The sequence below is a fragment of the Ammospiza caudacuta genome, chromosome 4, assembly GCF_027887145.1.
Source record: "Ammospiza caudacuta isolate bAmmCau1 chromosome 4, bAmmCau1.pri, whole genome shotgun sequence".
Classification (NCBI taxonomy): Eukaryota; Metazoa; Chordata; class Aves; order Passeriformes; family Passerellidae; genus Ammospiza; species Ammospiza caudacuta.
Genome location: NC_080596.1, coordinates 15,497,739 through 15,513,643, shown reverse-complemented (window position 1 = coordinate 15,513,643; position 15,905 = coordinate 15,497,739). Strand labels below are relative to the sequence as shown.

General features: G+C 40.4%; 1 protein-coding gene across 2 annotated transcripts in view; it reads right to left on the bottom strand.

Annotated features, from left to right (window-relative positions):
• UNC5C (unc-5 netrin receptor C) overlaps positions 1-15,905 on the bottom strand; it is a 243,332-nt gene that overhangs the window by 64,439 nt on the left and 162,988 nt on the right. For both annotated transcript variants that reach the window (XM_058803456.1, XM_058803458.1), the window contains exon 3: positions 6,417-6,560. In XM_058803456.1, coding sequence (XP_058659439.1) covers positions 6,417-6,560 — 144 coding nt within the window. The remainder of the gene's footprint in view (positions 1-6,416; positions 6,561-15,905) is intronic.

Below are 15,905 nucleotides of genomic sequence, written 5' to 3'. Positions count from 1 at the left end.
TACTTATAATGAAGAATGACCCACTCAACACATTTTGTATTGAAACAACTGTAAAAAATACAAGTAAACAAACTTTGTCAAGAATCCACTGAGCAGATGGGTTCCCAGGTGTACATTGATCACACTGTTCTCCTCCTCTTCTATTTTTACTTGATAGCTCAATATTTTGTGGTAAGCTTGACCTGAAAACCAACTTATAAACTTCCTTTTATTTTATTTTATTTGGTGATTGAAGATGGACTCCCGAGTTCTTGTTTTTCAAATAAACCTAAATGTAATGTTTAAATGACCTGACCTCAACAGGTGACTTTTTACATGACAGATGTGTTAAAGGTACTAAAGACAGACATTAGAAACACCAGGTGTACATTACAATTCACATGTAGAATTGAATTTGCAAGACACTGAAACACTAAAACTGAAAATTCTTTATGTAACTGGTGTTTTGTTGTTGCTCTTCTGATGCACTAACATAACTCACACAGTTGTCTGGTGACTACTAAAATACAAGCAAAAATTTAGTAACTTCCTGGCTGGATCTATCAACACTAAGGCCCTAATCAGACCGTACTGAAAGATGATAATTTATTAGGCATGACAGTGTAGGTAGGATATTCTCAAAGCTCCTACAGAGGGATTAAATTACTGTTAATTCAGTAAAGAAGTTTCCTCTTGTTTTTTAAGCAATGCAAACACCAGGTTCGCCCTAATTTATAGAGTTGGCTCTTCCATACAGTGCAACGTAATTTCTATTTGCAACTGCCCTCTTAAATTAGGGAGTGGTCATGCCTGTTAACTTGGGAAGTGGTACAGAAGAGTGCTTGTGCTTTTCAGGAGCACAGGGAGAGAGGTAGGTAGGACTGAATATGCTAAATGCACAGTTAACCTCTCTGCTGCCCTTTCTGTAATCTGCTGCTCTTCAGCAATCTCAGCTCAAGACCACATGCCTCAGTCATCCCTTTATTAACTCCAGGCAGCAGATATTGATTAGTAGCAACTTAAATGGCACACGAGGAAGGAAGGAATTAAGGTCCTATCTCTGCTAACTCTCACACACACTTGCCAAAGTACACAAACTACACTTTAATGTTCTTTTTTAATACTGGATATCCTGGATGTACCTTCCTATTAACATTTTCAGTTGCTGACCTTCCTAGCTCCCTTCTGCTTACCTCAACATCCACCCAACTTTGTTCCTATTGCAAAGGGCTCTAATGCTCCAGTGGCTGCAGTGTGTCCTCACAGCTCTGCTTGGATCAGGTAGGAGAAGGGAGGGAAGAAAGGCACTGCAGCCATGAGCCATGGAGCATGGGCCCCAGCACTACAAGGTGAGATAAACAAGTATCACTAAAGAATATGTGATTGTTTTTCATATCTGCTCCTTTGCATAACTGCAAACCCCTTGTAAGCAGAGATAAACCATCAGATGAACCAATCTAATTTTCTGTACTGCATTTTTTTTATCTTATCAGTATACAGTATCTGACATGCATATATTAACTTCATGCCTTTGAAAAAAATGTCTGGGAGAATAAAGGCTTTCAGATAAGTACATGGGAAACTAGTACAGAATTAAAAAAAAAAAAGATTAACAAGCACAGTTCCTTACTACATCAGGGCTTTTAAAAATCTTTTTTCTTGTGCTTTTTTTTTTTTTAATTCTGATTTTAAGATAGTGAATAAAGGAAAAGAATAAACTATTCACATCCATTACACCAAAAAAGATAATAGAAGAAATAGAAAAATATAGAAAAAAGGTAATAGAAATTATAGAAAAAGCTTCTCTTTTCTCATAGATGTTCAACAAATCCAAAACCTGGGAGCAGATAAAGGGCTTAAATTTTTACTATATTTTCTCAAGGAGAGCATGGGTTAACATCATGAAGTCAGTGAAGCTACAGCAATACCAAAGTGGTGCAAATGAAAAGTGAGTTTGCTCTATGCACAGGGGCTCAAAGCAATTTGTCTTAGCTACCCCTTTATTATCTGATCTAAAAATTAGGTCAAATCCTGCAGCTATTGTTTAGTCTTTATCAGATGTATGTTCCAATGGGTTTAACTCTACTTTTGGTTACACAGGCTCAGATCTCATTCATTGTTTTAACATGAATTTTGCCCCGTTCTATCTGCTCAATGGCATCAGCTCTGTTACAGAAAATTCACATAAATCTTTCTATTCGGCTGCATTTTTCACAGCCAAAGGTAAAGCTGTCCAAAATCCCTCCTTTCTCCCTCCCTCCACAACAGGAAAAATTTTTAATTGAGCAGAAAAACTGTATCAAAACATTTTAGTGACTTCTAAGGCTCCTCATAGGATTTGCCTAGAATAAATCAGAAATGTGCAAATAAATAGGAAATGTGTTTTAGCACTTTCTAGGCAAATATCTTAGAAAATTTATTGTATCTTTCCAGCTCCATCAGGATATATACATTAGGTATCACTACTTTTTTGGCTTCTGATATATCTAAAATGGCAAAGTGAAAATTAATCCCAACAAATCTGCTGGTTTAAGAGGATGAAATGCTCAGCTCTGCTCTCATGGGGAGACCGATGCCCCAAGACAATGAGTTCTGTGAAACAGGAAAGTCATGCCTTTGCAGAAACAGCCTGCACAGAAGGGAGTCATTTCCCAGCACAGGCATGATCCAGGAGTGCAACAGTGATTTGCAGTTAAATGCCCCGAACACTTAAGGAAGCTGGAATGTTGTCTGTAAACTCAGGCTTTTTTCCTGTCTGTATTACCAGCATGGGCAACCTTTGAACACCAGCAGCATCTTTAGTCCATATTTATAGATAATTCCTTTCCTGAATAACTGAAGCTCTTGGTCAAAGCAATGTTGCAATTGATTTTCACAGAGAACTTTCATTGACCAGGTTGTTATGTACTTTCTGACACATGCCTGACCCTGCATTAAACAAACACAAGCTGCTTTTCCAGGATGCACATTTTTCACACTTTCAAATTACTTTTCAGTTAATTCTATTACACGCTCAGTGAACAGTGATGCTGGGTGCTATTTTTCTGTTTGTTTGTTTTAATGGAGTGCAGCTCCAGCCCTTGAGAGGACACAATAATTCCAGAATCAGACGTAAGGGCATAAGGGAGAAAAAACAAAAAGTGGATAAGGAGAAAAGGAGAGGTAAATGAACAGAGAGAGGGAGAAAGGGGGAGAGAAAGGGGAGAGGGAGATGGGGAGAGGGGGAGAGAGAGAGAGAAAGAGGAGAGAAGCTTTTCCTAATGTGCTAGATATGGCTAGTTATGCTACAATTGCACCTGGCAAGATAGAATCACCAGTTCAGGTATTAAGATAAATAATTCCACTTAAGCAGTTTACATGCTCCATTGGCCCCTCACCTCTCCCAAAGGTGTCAGTGCTCACTCTTGTGCCAATTAAAAGGGAAGACTGCACTGGTGACAAATAAGCAGCTATGGCTACAGACTGATGTGGAGAGATGGACTCTTCTGTCCCTCTTAAGGTTTGGACATCCTTGATTTCCTGGATTAATAAATACTGTATAGAACCTACATTGTATCCCAGCCTCATGGCACACTGTGTAACCATCAGAATACTTAACCAGCTGCATTGAAAGTTAGTTAGGACACAATTTTTTTTTTTATTGCCAGTGCAGATTCAGTCCTAAGTAGTCAAAGTTGTGAATACAGATGAGTGTTGGTGTAACTGAGGCTAAAGCAGTGATCTTGCAGACCAAATGTCATCAGAAAGTAAGGCATATTCCCCACATCATCTTCCTGAGTTCCCAAAAAGTAGGTTGGAGTTACCTGACAAATTTATAGAAATCTGTGCATGGAGAATTTTCCAGAGAATGTGTTTTTGTTGCCGTTTTAAAATCCACAGATTGAAGGACTCATTCTTCAACCCTTAATCCAAGGGACTCTAAGTGACTTGCCTGTGTCACAGCTGTCCAAGAACCCCAAATTCAGGGACAAGAGGTTAAAAAAACTTCAGTAAAATACAAAGCCACATTTGAGTTACAGGCCTCTAAAATTCCCTGGTGTTTATTTAATTAGACTTTTCTGAGAGGAAAAAAAAAAAAAGCCACTGACACTCTGGAAAAATCACTGAACTGATTGTTCCCCTCTTTCCAAAATATAGTAAGTAAAATAAGCAAACTCTGTATTATGAGCACCTTCAATAGAAATGTGGACACCTGGGAATGTCAGTTGATATAAAATAACTTGCATTGACACATAATGATTATGTGTTATATAGGAATTAGGTGCACAGGTATGCCAGGACACAAAAGTTACTTAAATATCAAGTAAAATACACTTAAGCATACATAAAATACTTCCAAACTGTGTTAATTTAATGGACATCTGTCAGGGGCTACCTGGCAGGACATGAGAATCTACTGAATGAGTTAACTGCAGAGTCATAATCTAAAAAACCTGTTCAAACATTGCTAAACCTCTCTGAAGTGCTGACTGCTTGGAAGAAAAAAAGAATTGAAACCACTCTCTTTTGTTTCATTACAAAAAAGGAAAATCCTCAGTTCTGAAAAGCTTCCTGCCATGAGAAAGCAATATGCACATGTGTAATGGCATTCCTGCTTTTGCAGGAAGACTGCCTTGTACAATAATCTTAATTCCCCTTAGCCCTGGGGAAATTCTTCTCTGAGGGCAGGCTATACTTAAAAGTAAAGGTCCCTATTTCCTATTTTACTTGGACTAAAAGCATTCAAAAATTGGTATTTAAATAGCACCTCTGAGATTTGTATCTGGATGTTTATACAGAAGGTACCTCCTCTTTGAGGATTTAACCAAGTAGTAGTTTCTCAAGAACAGAAAAAGAATCAAGCCCTTAATGGAGAGTTATAATGACAGAGAGTCCTTCCTCTAATATGTCTGTGAAAAGGTTTATTTGGCTGGAAGAATTCTCTTATCCTATTATAAATTGTTAGGCACAGTGCAGGGAATATAAGTATGCTGCAAATCCAGCTTCCAATGACCTTTTCTCACAAAATGTGTTTTTGCTGAGTGAAAGCAGTGGAAGAAAGGCAATTCTAGATGATATATTTTGTTCCTATTATACAGAATAGTATTTCATCATGTGAACGAGAAATGGGAGTCCCCAGTGTGACTACTCTATTACAAAGAAAAGCAGCTCTTTGAAAATTAATGAACATTAAATATTTGTACAGTCAAATGAAGATCTGTTTTCAGGGAACTGGTTGCCCTGTGTTCTTGGGGTCTAATCTGGGAATGGCTTCAAATAAATACTGAGGCTAGTAGCCATGAATAACAATGATGAAATACTAGGGTTCAGATGACCACTTTCAAACTCATATTACCAATCTGATCACATGATATGCTAAACACACACTTTTTTCTTTGCTAAGGAACAGCAGCTCTATTATCTGACTGCAGTGATACATATTTTCAGCTTTATAGAAAAGAGCTGGGTGTTCTGGTAGGCACCAAGCTGACATTAAGTGAGAAATGTAGCAAATGTTAGCAAATATGGCTAATAATGTCCTGGGCTGTGCTAGAGAAAAAGCATTGACAACAGGTGAAGGAGCTGATCCTGTCCCCTAATTCAGCCCTTGTGAGGTCACATCTGGAGTGCTGGGACCAGTTCCAGGCTCCCCAGTACAAGAGACACATGAACATATTGGAAGCAGTTCAGTAAAGGGCCACAAAGATGACAGCAGCAGCTCTCCTACAAGAAAAAGCCAGGACAGCTGGGACTGTTCATCCTGGGACTGAGGAGAAGGCTCAGAGGGATCCCATCCACCAGATGGGAGAGTGCAACAAAGACACAGTCAGGCTCTTTTCAGTGGAGCCCAGAGATGGGACCAGAGGCAATGGAAAGAAGATGAAACACAGGAAGTTCACTCTGAACATCAGGCAACACTTTCTCATTGTAAGGGTGACAGAGCAGTGGCACAGGGTGCCTAGAGAGGTGGTGGGGTCTCTTTTGTGGAGATATTCAAAAGGCATTTGGAGATGGTCATGGGTAATTGGCTCTATGTGTCCTTGCTTGAGTCAATGCCTGGATCAGATCACCTCCGAAGATGCCTCCCAGACTCAACCATTCTGTGAAAAGAACAGCTATCACCTCTTTCCATAGCTTGCCTTGTTAGGGTTCCTACTCATTAACTTCAGGCACTTTTTTTTATGAGGACATAAAACTGCTGTACTCAATAAATACCAGTTTTGATGCCATACTTAGGAGAACGAGGTTTAGCTCCTAAGAAGAGAATAAACCAAAACTCTTGTGAATATTTCTGAAGGCCTCAGTTGTGAATATTTCTGAAGGCCTCAGTTTCAGTATGCATCAACAACTGCAGAAGATACAGAGTGGTTGGAAATGAAACGTCTCCCTGGAATGGCAGAGACTGCACTTGTCCTCAGGCAAGCCCCACCACCCCCGCTGCCCGGCCCAGCACTCACAGGCGATGCGCACGTAGGCTTTGCGGCTCTTGGTGGTGCCCGCCGAGCTCCAGGCCACGCACTGGCACCAGTAATCCTCCGGCCCGAAGAGCTCCTCCACCTGCTGCCGCGAGATCTCGATGCTCACCTCCCGCACAATCAGACCTGTCAGGGGGCAAGGAACACTGGTCAGTGCTGGCCTTACTGATGGACAGAAAATGAGTGTAGTTGTAGAAATCTGCTGGCAAAACTTCTGGGAGACCTTACAGATCTCTACAAATATCTCAGCAACACAGACTGTCATAAGGATGTGAAGGGAAAGGAACTCCCACTTTATCTGCACAATGAGAGATGCGGGTGAGTGAAAAACTAATTGCTGAGATTTTGACTTTCATCACATACAGCATGTATTTTAGACAAATTGGAGGAACAGCACCTCAGCTAATATAAATTGTACCACATCTCTAGGACAATTTACATCAAGGGACATTCCAGACCAGTTTTATTTTGCTATATCATAAAATCACATAATCATTCAATTTATACGACTTCCTTAGCCCTTTTGTACTTCATCTCTTTTTCCTAGACAGACACAGCACAGGGAGAAGTCCTGTTCACTGTGATGCTGAGCTGCCAGGAAAATTGATGTTAGGATGGCAGAAAATGTCCTGATACTTCATAATGAGGAGCACATGTGCTGCAGTATGATTACTGCAAGCTTATTGCCTTATACTTAACGCAAGCAGTGCCTTATTAGGGCACTACTACTGTCACATATGCTGCAGATATTGGGATATTTTTAAAGGGATTTTATAACACAGTGAAACACAATTCAGTGCCTGGCAGTCTCTCTGGCCCTGCCCTCCATAACCCATCTCAGCACAACCCTCCCCCAAACCCACAGTTGCACCCATGAGGACAATGACCCAGTTGCCATCCTCCCAAGCAGACCGAGATTTGCCCACATTTCCCACACAGTGCTCTCTCTGGGGAAGCCTTCTTGCATCTTCTAAGTGCAAGGAAATTTTGTGGTGTCTCAGACACCACTGTCAACATCACTGCAAAATGTGTGGATCCTCTAATGACAACCCCTGTGTTTCACACTGACACAACTCCCTTCTCTGCTTCAAAATGCTCTCCCTGGTCTAAAGGCTCCTAATTACTGGGTGGGGGTGGGAGAGGGTGTTTACACCTTTTCCCAGCATATTTGCTGTTTGCTGATGATGCCAAAGTATTGACAAATTTTGAATGCAAATCTGCCTGTAGAGAACACCACTGTCATTTCAAAGATGCACTCTTGCAAACAGCCTTGAAAGTATAAATTCACATACAAATCTTTGCGTAGTGACATTGATCTTCTTTTTCTTTCTGGAATTGCCAGGAAACTGAACTGAATTATCCTTGGATCAGAGCATGCACAGTTTGTCCCCATCACCAAACACCAAAGGGCAGGTCCTTCTGCTGAGCACAGACTGGAGCCTGTGCTCCCCTCAGCCTTCTGCCACAGGGCTTACAAGGGGATATTCATAAGGTGAATGCTCCCAGTTGTACAGCATGGCGTGTTCCTCAAGCGCTGGAAAGCAGGCCAGCCCTTTGATTTGCCTCCAGCCTCACAGAGGCTCCATTCAGGGAGCCAGTGATTAATTACTGTTTGCACACAGTTGTGTGCTGCCACTGTGGCTGCATGCTGCCTGCATCCCAAACTTGGGCAGCAAAAGGAATTAAGGCATGTAGCACCACATACTCCTCTGGTGGGAATGCTTTCTAATGAGATGTATTTTCCTGCTAGAGACTATCACAGCCCAGCTCCCTTTTTATTTCATTATCCTTGACATCTTTAGCCATTGAATAATCAGCTTCTTTGGGGGAAACACTTAATAGCTCTTCTCTTTGAAATGAAATACTCAAAATATGGTAACAGCACTCCAAAGAATGGAAATCAAAGCAGTGTATGGGAATTTGATATGCAGTGAATACTGTGTTATAAACTTATTTTGCTTTGATGAGCTAATTTGGCTCCAAGAAGGGTCTGAGGGATGGCTTTTGTCCTGGTGAAAAGAGCATGAAGAGGGTGGGGAGGAGCACGTACCTTACATCCATAAAAATTGTTATTTTTTCCCAGTGCAACTGCTGCTAGCCTAAAGATTCAGCTCATTCCCTCAGTTTTTACTGCACTAGCCCAGGGAGCTTTTGAAGGTTACAATATTATGTTTTTATAATAATGCTGATTATGACAGAGCTTGATGGAGCAGTGAACTTTGTTACCCAAGGGCCAAAACAAGCATGCTCATAATGACCATGCTGGTTAATAATGATTATGAAATAGCTTTAACATTCAGGACACAAATGCTGTTTTCTGATTGTCTGTGGAAGATACAAAACTATACTTCAAATAGGTATTCCTTATGAATGCACCAGCAGAACTTTTCATCTCAGACCCCCTGAGATGCTTTCTAATTCAAAATAACAAGCTACTCCTGGTAATACCTTTTGGGATGGCTGAGAAGTACTGACAGGTTTCAGATTATTCAGAGTAATTTGGTCTTGGAGTAGCATCAACAGTTGTGCCATGACCAAAGAGATATACACCTTCTTTCCATAGCAAATAAATTATACCTCTTTCTGCTTACAAGCAAAAAACATCATTGTGTCTTGATCTCTAAGGTAAACTGTGGTTCCTAGAGTTCAAATGTATAAAACCAATTGGTGGTGCCACAAGATTATCTGGGATATAAGGATCCATGGCCAGAACTCGGAGATTTGATTCCACCACTGCTTTCCCAGCACAACCCACTGGTGCCTTATTGCACAAAAGCAATGCTGATTTAGGAGAAAATCCTCACCAGTTGAAACACACTCACCCTCAAACCCTGGGACTAGCACAAGGAGATGTGTTTCCCTTGTTGTATCAACTCACAATCTCATTCCTTCTGCTAGCAACCTCCAACATCACCCCAAACAGAAAATCCCTATCTAGGCCCTATTGCAAACACTGCAAATTGCTGAGATATCTCAGATAGCAGCTGCCTTGTTACCAGCTGACACACTGCTGTACATTAGATTTCACAGAGGAACTGGCATACTCTGTCTGCTTTCATTCAGGAGTCTATAGTTTATCCATCTCTCATGGGCACCAAGTGCAGGAAAACCCTTGCATGATGACTTCAAACAGAGATCTTCATCTTATCTCTGTTGGACCTGCTTCTGCTTCTATACTAAAGAACATTAGCTAGAGGAATGAAAAAGAAAAAAAAAAGGAAAAAGGAGAAAAAAAGCTGAAAAACCCATGTCTCAATATTTCCGGACAATGTGGCATGCTGCACCTCTGATAAACAGGCAACTGTTTATCAAATTGCTTGATTATAAGTTAGTGCACAAACTCTGAGAGCAAAATTAGAAGTTGCTTTATAAAACCAGTCCCTGTGTTTTGCCCAAATACACTTCTGACAAGACAGACTAAGAGATTAGCAATAATTTATGCATCATATACCTACCTGGTACTGGCCTTTGTCAGTGTGCTAAGTAAAAAAATGCCATCTTCTCACAGAAGGGTAAATCCTCTACCTTATCTTCTTCTTTAGAAATAGATCGAATTTTTCAGTCTAGTTCTTTATACAGCTAAGCTATATAGCAGGTGAAGATACACAACATAAATGTGGGGGGTTTTTTGAACACTTGAGTAAACTGCACATTTCCAGAATTACATAATAATCACTTAGATGGTGGAATAACCCACAAGAAGTCAGGATATTCCTATCTCAAGCAATGTCATAACAGACGGAGTTGAAGGGAAATAACAGCAATGTGGGCAGCTAGAATGCTTGACAAGTTCCTTTTATAAATCCACAAAGAGCTGACCAAAGGGATATCCCTGACATGCTCAGCATGTAAAGCTGAGAGAAGAATAAGGAAGATGTTCAGAGTGGTGGTATTTGTCCTGCAAAGTCACCTGTGATGGAGCCATGCTTTCCTAGGAACACCTGCCTCCCTACCAGGTGTTGAATAAATGCTTTCCTTTGCTTGCACAGTTTCTGATTTACCTATTAATCTGCCTTTGTCTCAGCCCATGAGTTCCCTCACTTCTACCTGCTGGATTCTCAGCCCTATCACTCACCATGGGAGTGTGGCTGGGTGTGGCTCAGTCACCAGCTGACAACCAGACTAAGACATTCTTTTGTCCTAGTAGTTTTCTGCCCAGTTCAGGGTGGAGGACAGCAATGAAGAAGGCTCATTTGTCATAACTTCTGCAATTATGTCCCAGTCCCGTGAATTAAGAAGTTGTCTATACGTCACAATTTTTGGCTACTTACTAGCACAGCTTTTTCAATAAAATAAATGTATTTCTGGGACTAATACAACTTGTTCTCTAAAAGGGGGTAGGAAGGAACTTTACTTATTTCTGTATTTGCAGGCTATGAGGGATTAATGGGCAGAGAGAGGCAGAGGGTAGAAGGAATCTTTCTCAGACTGCCTACTGCTAATAAGCACAGGGAGAGGCACTAGCTCATAGTGTATATCAAAATCTAAGTTAATGTCCCTCATGGAGCAAAAGGAAGTGTGAAGAGGGAATCATGCCTTATATGCATGGTCTTTTATTATAACTGTATCCTAGAAACACAATAAAGCAAAGACACACTCCATACACATGGTCCCCCAAGTGCTTAACTTAGCTGGCTATACAAACTGTGTGGTAGATTATCTAGTCTTTAGAGGCACAAATGATATCTTTTTAAATGTATGCAAATGCAATGCAATTGTAGATATTATGGTAGATTATTGATAACTGCAGTTATAACTCATGGCTTCCATATTGCATCCACTGAAGTAATTGGCCAATTTCCCAATGATTTTAAAAGAAACAGATTTGCTGATCAGATGCATTTCTTTCTAGGGAAACAAAAATATCTCAAGGCTCTATGACCATATAAGACTGCACAAGAAAATAAATGATCACCAAAACTATCAGAAACCAGAAATTTTTTATCAGTTAATCAAATGTAATTATTCAGCCTGGTGTCAGTCTAGGTCACAGAGTTAATATCTACACCTCACTAGGCATCATTCTGCCAAGAGACTGTTTTGATATATTTTGGCTGCCATAACTGTTCAGCATTTGATATTAATACCCAAGACCTGTGAAAATCCTCCTCAGGAATCTGATAGAACAATTTTGGTGAAAGTGCTACACTGGTATGTGTTTGAACCCTCTGGCAGAACAGTAAACAGGAACTATTTAGTCTCAAGGCTAAATTGCACTTACAAAAACTCTAAGAGTGCATGGATACTTTGTTTATTTTCTCTGTAAGTAGTTCCAGGAGTTTCTGTACTTTTGTGCTTTCATTTGCCCAAAAGGTATTTCATTAATTAGTAATCACATATGCCAAAGAACACACTTCTCAAGGAGATGGAACTTTATGACCTACTGGTCTGGAAAAAGACATTGCAGTAATACCTGCATATAGATGGCAGGTATATCGCAGCCACTGCCAATAAGTATGGAAATACAGCCCATTTTCACAAAGGTAACTTGAAACCCTTTATACATTCAATTTTGGAAAGTCAGTTCTCAGACCATCCTCACAAACCTGATATTTTGTGCTGCTGGTTCTCTCCCTGCTTAGACAGGCCCAGGGTCCCCCGAGTGGGTGAGACCCCAAATGTCCCTTCCCACTGCTTGGAGGGGACACGGAGGGCAGGGACAGTTTCTGATTGATGTAAAGAGGCTTTGTGGAGCCAGCAGCAGACCAGCTATGGGGTAGGGGCCTTCCTCTGCACACCCATGAAACACCCATGCTGCTACAGACTCAAATTATGTTCCCCATATTCCTCATCTGACTTAGGAAAGCCTAACAAAGCCTAACAAAAAAAACCCCACTTAAAACAGTAGCATAGTTTTGCCTCATGAGAGTGGCCAAGACCATAAGTCAAGGTGGTATGACTGTAAACAGATTTAATAAAAGAGAAGCAGATTGGTTTCTTTTTATGCAGTCTTTTTGTCCTTTTACCTTTAGTGGTAAAATATAAGTGACCAAAGTCAAGAATTATGATCTTTTTGCTCATGGATAGCCTGGAATGACCCATCCAATTTATTTAATTGTTCATCACAGGTGCTATCAACAACCTGTGTCTGTTTGCTTTACTTGGTGAAGTAAATTTTTCACAAAGGTAAAAAAAATTAAAAATCAGTGCTATGCAGGAATTTAAATTTATTTACCCTCTTGCAGAGATGGATTCCTCACAGTCAGAGAGTTATTCCACTAGAATAGATCAGAGTACTTAAGCTATAGATTGTGATGTTTAAAAATGAATATATAGGCTATGCACAAGAAGAACAGCCTCAAATATTAAAGTTCTTGCTGAGAAAAATGTATTCTATGCACCATAATGGGACTGAGATGATTGCAGAATGGCACACTTTGCCTATAGCTTATTTTCTATATAGAGTACCTGTAATCTTAACAAAAGACAGATAGACAGATAGATATCCAGAGATAGTTTAAAAGAGTAAACAGCTTTTACACCCAGTAATCCTTCACATTGTGACTGCCTACACCTGTATTGTCTCAATACACTGCTTTTACATAAATTGAGGCTGGCTGGCAATATGAAATAGCTGTGTGAAGATCACAAACAATTTTCCACAAATATTAGCTTAAATATTTAAATTAAAAGCTTCCAGCTATTTTTGGTCTCTTCATAACTTTCTCTTTAGGAAACAGATACATTCTGAACTCAAATTAACACAGGTGAAGGCAGCAGTGTAATAAAATCAAGATTGCTCTAAAATCCATGTCAGATTTGCACTGGCTTGCATCCCCTACTTATGTTATGTAATTACTATCTAGTGGTATTGAGTTAAGCTAAAATCCCAGCTCCCCTAATATTTTTTAACTGACTGACACAAAAATTACAAAGGGCTGTCTTGAGAGGGATTTTACATTGAATTTGAATTAAAGAACATGTATTCTGTTTAGTTTTTTTTTTTTTCAGTGAAAACAAGGTGGTTTTGTTCTTTTCCCATTAACAACTGAAGGACCAAGTTGTGTAAGATGCAGGAGAGATTTCAAAACAGAGTTCTTGGATGCTGGTGGAAAACAAACCACATGCCCTGGTCCCTGTCAGCACGGTGGGTTTGTCCCCTTGGTAAGGTGAAATAGCGCCTCTGCTATCTCCTCTCCTGGCTAATCTCAGCAGCTGATTGCTTTACATCACCCTTGAACTACTGCTGTTTCATACCTTGGAACAGCATTGGATTGCTTGTTCTCAGCCTACAAACCATTCAGAGATAAAAGAAAAACACCTCCCCCTTTGTTTCTTAATGAAGGCTATTTTCTGGTTGACAGCAGTTTTTGCAAATATGTACAAATTGCTTCGAAATTCATTGCTCTCTTCCACATACAACAATACGTGCCTACAGTTGCCACATTTTTTCCTTTTTCCTGGAACAAAAGCATTAAGCTCCAGTGTAGCAAGACTCCAAAGAAAACCTCCCTATAAATATATATTTACATTTAACAATAAGCATCATAATTTCTGAACTCACAGAGGCTGAAGTCTAAGAGCAGAAATAATTGTGAATTGAAGCATCATGACCCAAAAGTTATCCTGACACTAAGAAACCCCAGGTGGCAATCCCCAAACAATTCCTTGCCTGGCTGGTGCTGCTTACAGGGGTAGGAAAGAACACAGGATGGCCACAGAGAAAAGCAGGAGTATGAGCTCTGAGCAGCTCCAGCTCTTGGGTCATAGCCCAATCTTCCCTTCTTCTTGATTGAGGAACATGCAGCTGAGAAAAGGTGTTGGTTTAGTTTTCTTCATGGGCCAGGAAAAAAAAACATGCCAATGGTTCATGTTTTACTTAAAGTAGCAGTTGAGACTTCACAAAGAAGATCTGTGCACTTTTCATTTCTGGTTCAGAGGATTTACATGCTCTTTTTAATGATCTGGGCCTTCAGCAGTGGGTAATGCTTCCCAGTCCCCAGCTTAGTGCTCATGCAAAATTGAAGCACTTTTGAGGCGGTTTAGAGCCTACAGATGAATCTCAATGTGCAGGCACAAAGAAATAATGATTTAGCACTTCACAAGATGAAGCAGAGGAAATTATGAAAAAACAACAACAACAAAAAAGAAATCTATTGAACTTCAAACATCTGGGAAGCCAAATGAGAACATCTGAATTTTGAACAGCATATTTACATTCCCTTGCATAGTGAAGGGGGGGGGCAGGAAAATGAACAATCAATGGGTTTGTGTGTAAATTTATATATAAAAATAGAGATCAAGTTGTTTATTTTACTGACTGACCAACTTGAACATGTTACAGATATAAAATATGTATCTGCACATGTATGTATGTGCCACACCCACTCTGCAGGGTTTTGAGAGGCAGAGACAACATGAAAATGCCTTATTTCTGTGAACTTGATGTGATGACACAGTTCAGTGGCTGGTGCAGCTATTGTGGGAGCAAGGACAGTCTCAATGTGACACAAGGGGTCACTCGGGAGCCTCCTCAGTTGTTGTTTTCCTATTTTTTTATTCTGCAATGTACAGGAACAGCAGGTTGGGGAAGAAGTTTAAGACCCCCATCATTTTTTGCCATTGTTCTGCATGCTGGGGATGGCATTTCACAGCTGATCTGGGTATCTTGGAAAAAAAAAAAAAAAAGAAAACTAAAAAGAAAAGAAGAAAAAGGCTAGCAGCTGCTTTCAAAGCAGCTTTGTCCACTGTGCTGTCAAGTGAAGCGACTTTCTCCAGACAGAGATGAAGCTCTGGGAATTTACTGTCTGCTCCCCCACCCAGCATGTTTTCAGAGTTGTGCCAGGGCAGCAGTCAAAACACCAGCTCCTGAACACCAGGAGGTTTTTCTTAGTTTGTACTGAACAAAGGAATGATGGCAGGAAGGCATGCAAAAAGGCAGCCTGGTGGTCACAGAAGTCCTTTGGTGGGTACAGCTGGGTACAGCACAGTTCATGATACTCGCCAGCTACAGGGGGCACCAGGGATGCAAGCAAGTTCCTCTGCAGATCTGTGTGACTTTGACATGAAAAAAAGACCTTTTAAATTATGTAAGCAAATGCCATCAAAGTATCCCTGTAGGTCTAAATGCCTCCTTTTACTCTTTTTTTTCTAGGTACCCCACCACTCTGAGATCCAATATTGGTTTCCACCTTAGTTGAAAACCAAAAGCACTCAACCTAATTCCCCAAAGCAAACCTGATCTACTTCCAGGCACTGCTGTTCCTCAGGGATGGCAGTCCTTACTCCTCCTCAGAGGAGGGCACAGCAACCAACCCAGGTGCAGCATCAGCACTCATTAGAAAAGCATAATTATACAGGTCACTGGGAACCCAAAAACTGCATTCAGCCAACCAAGATCCTCTCTGAATCAAAACCTGGGAGCAAAAAATAGAAGAGGCTGCAAGGGCCTAAAGATTTGTACTCAGGGAATAGAAGACACAGAAGTGTCTGACAAAAGATTCACTTTCTAGTATTACAATCAAAGTACGA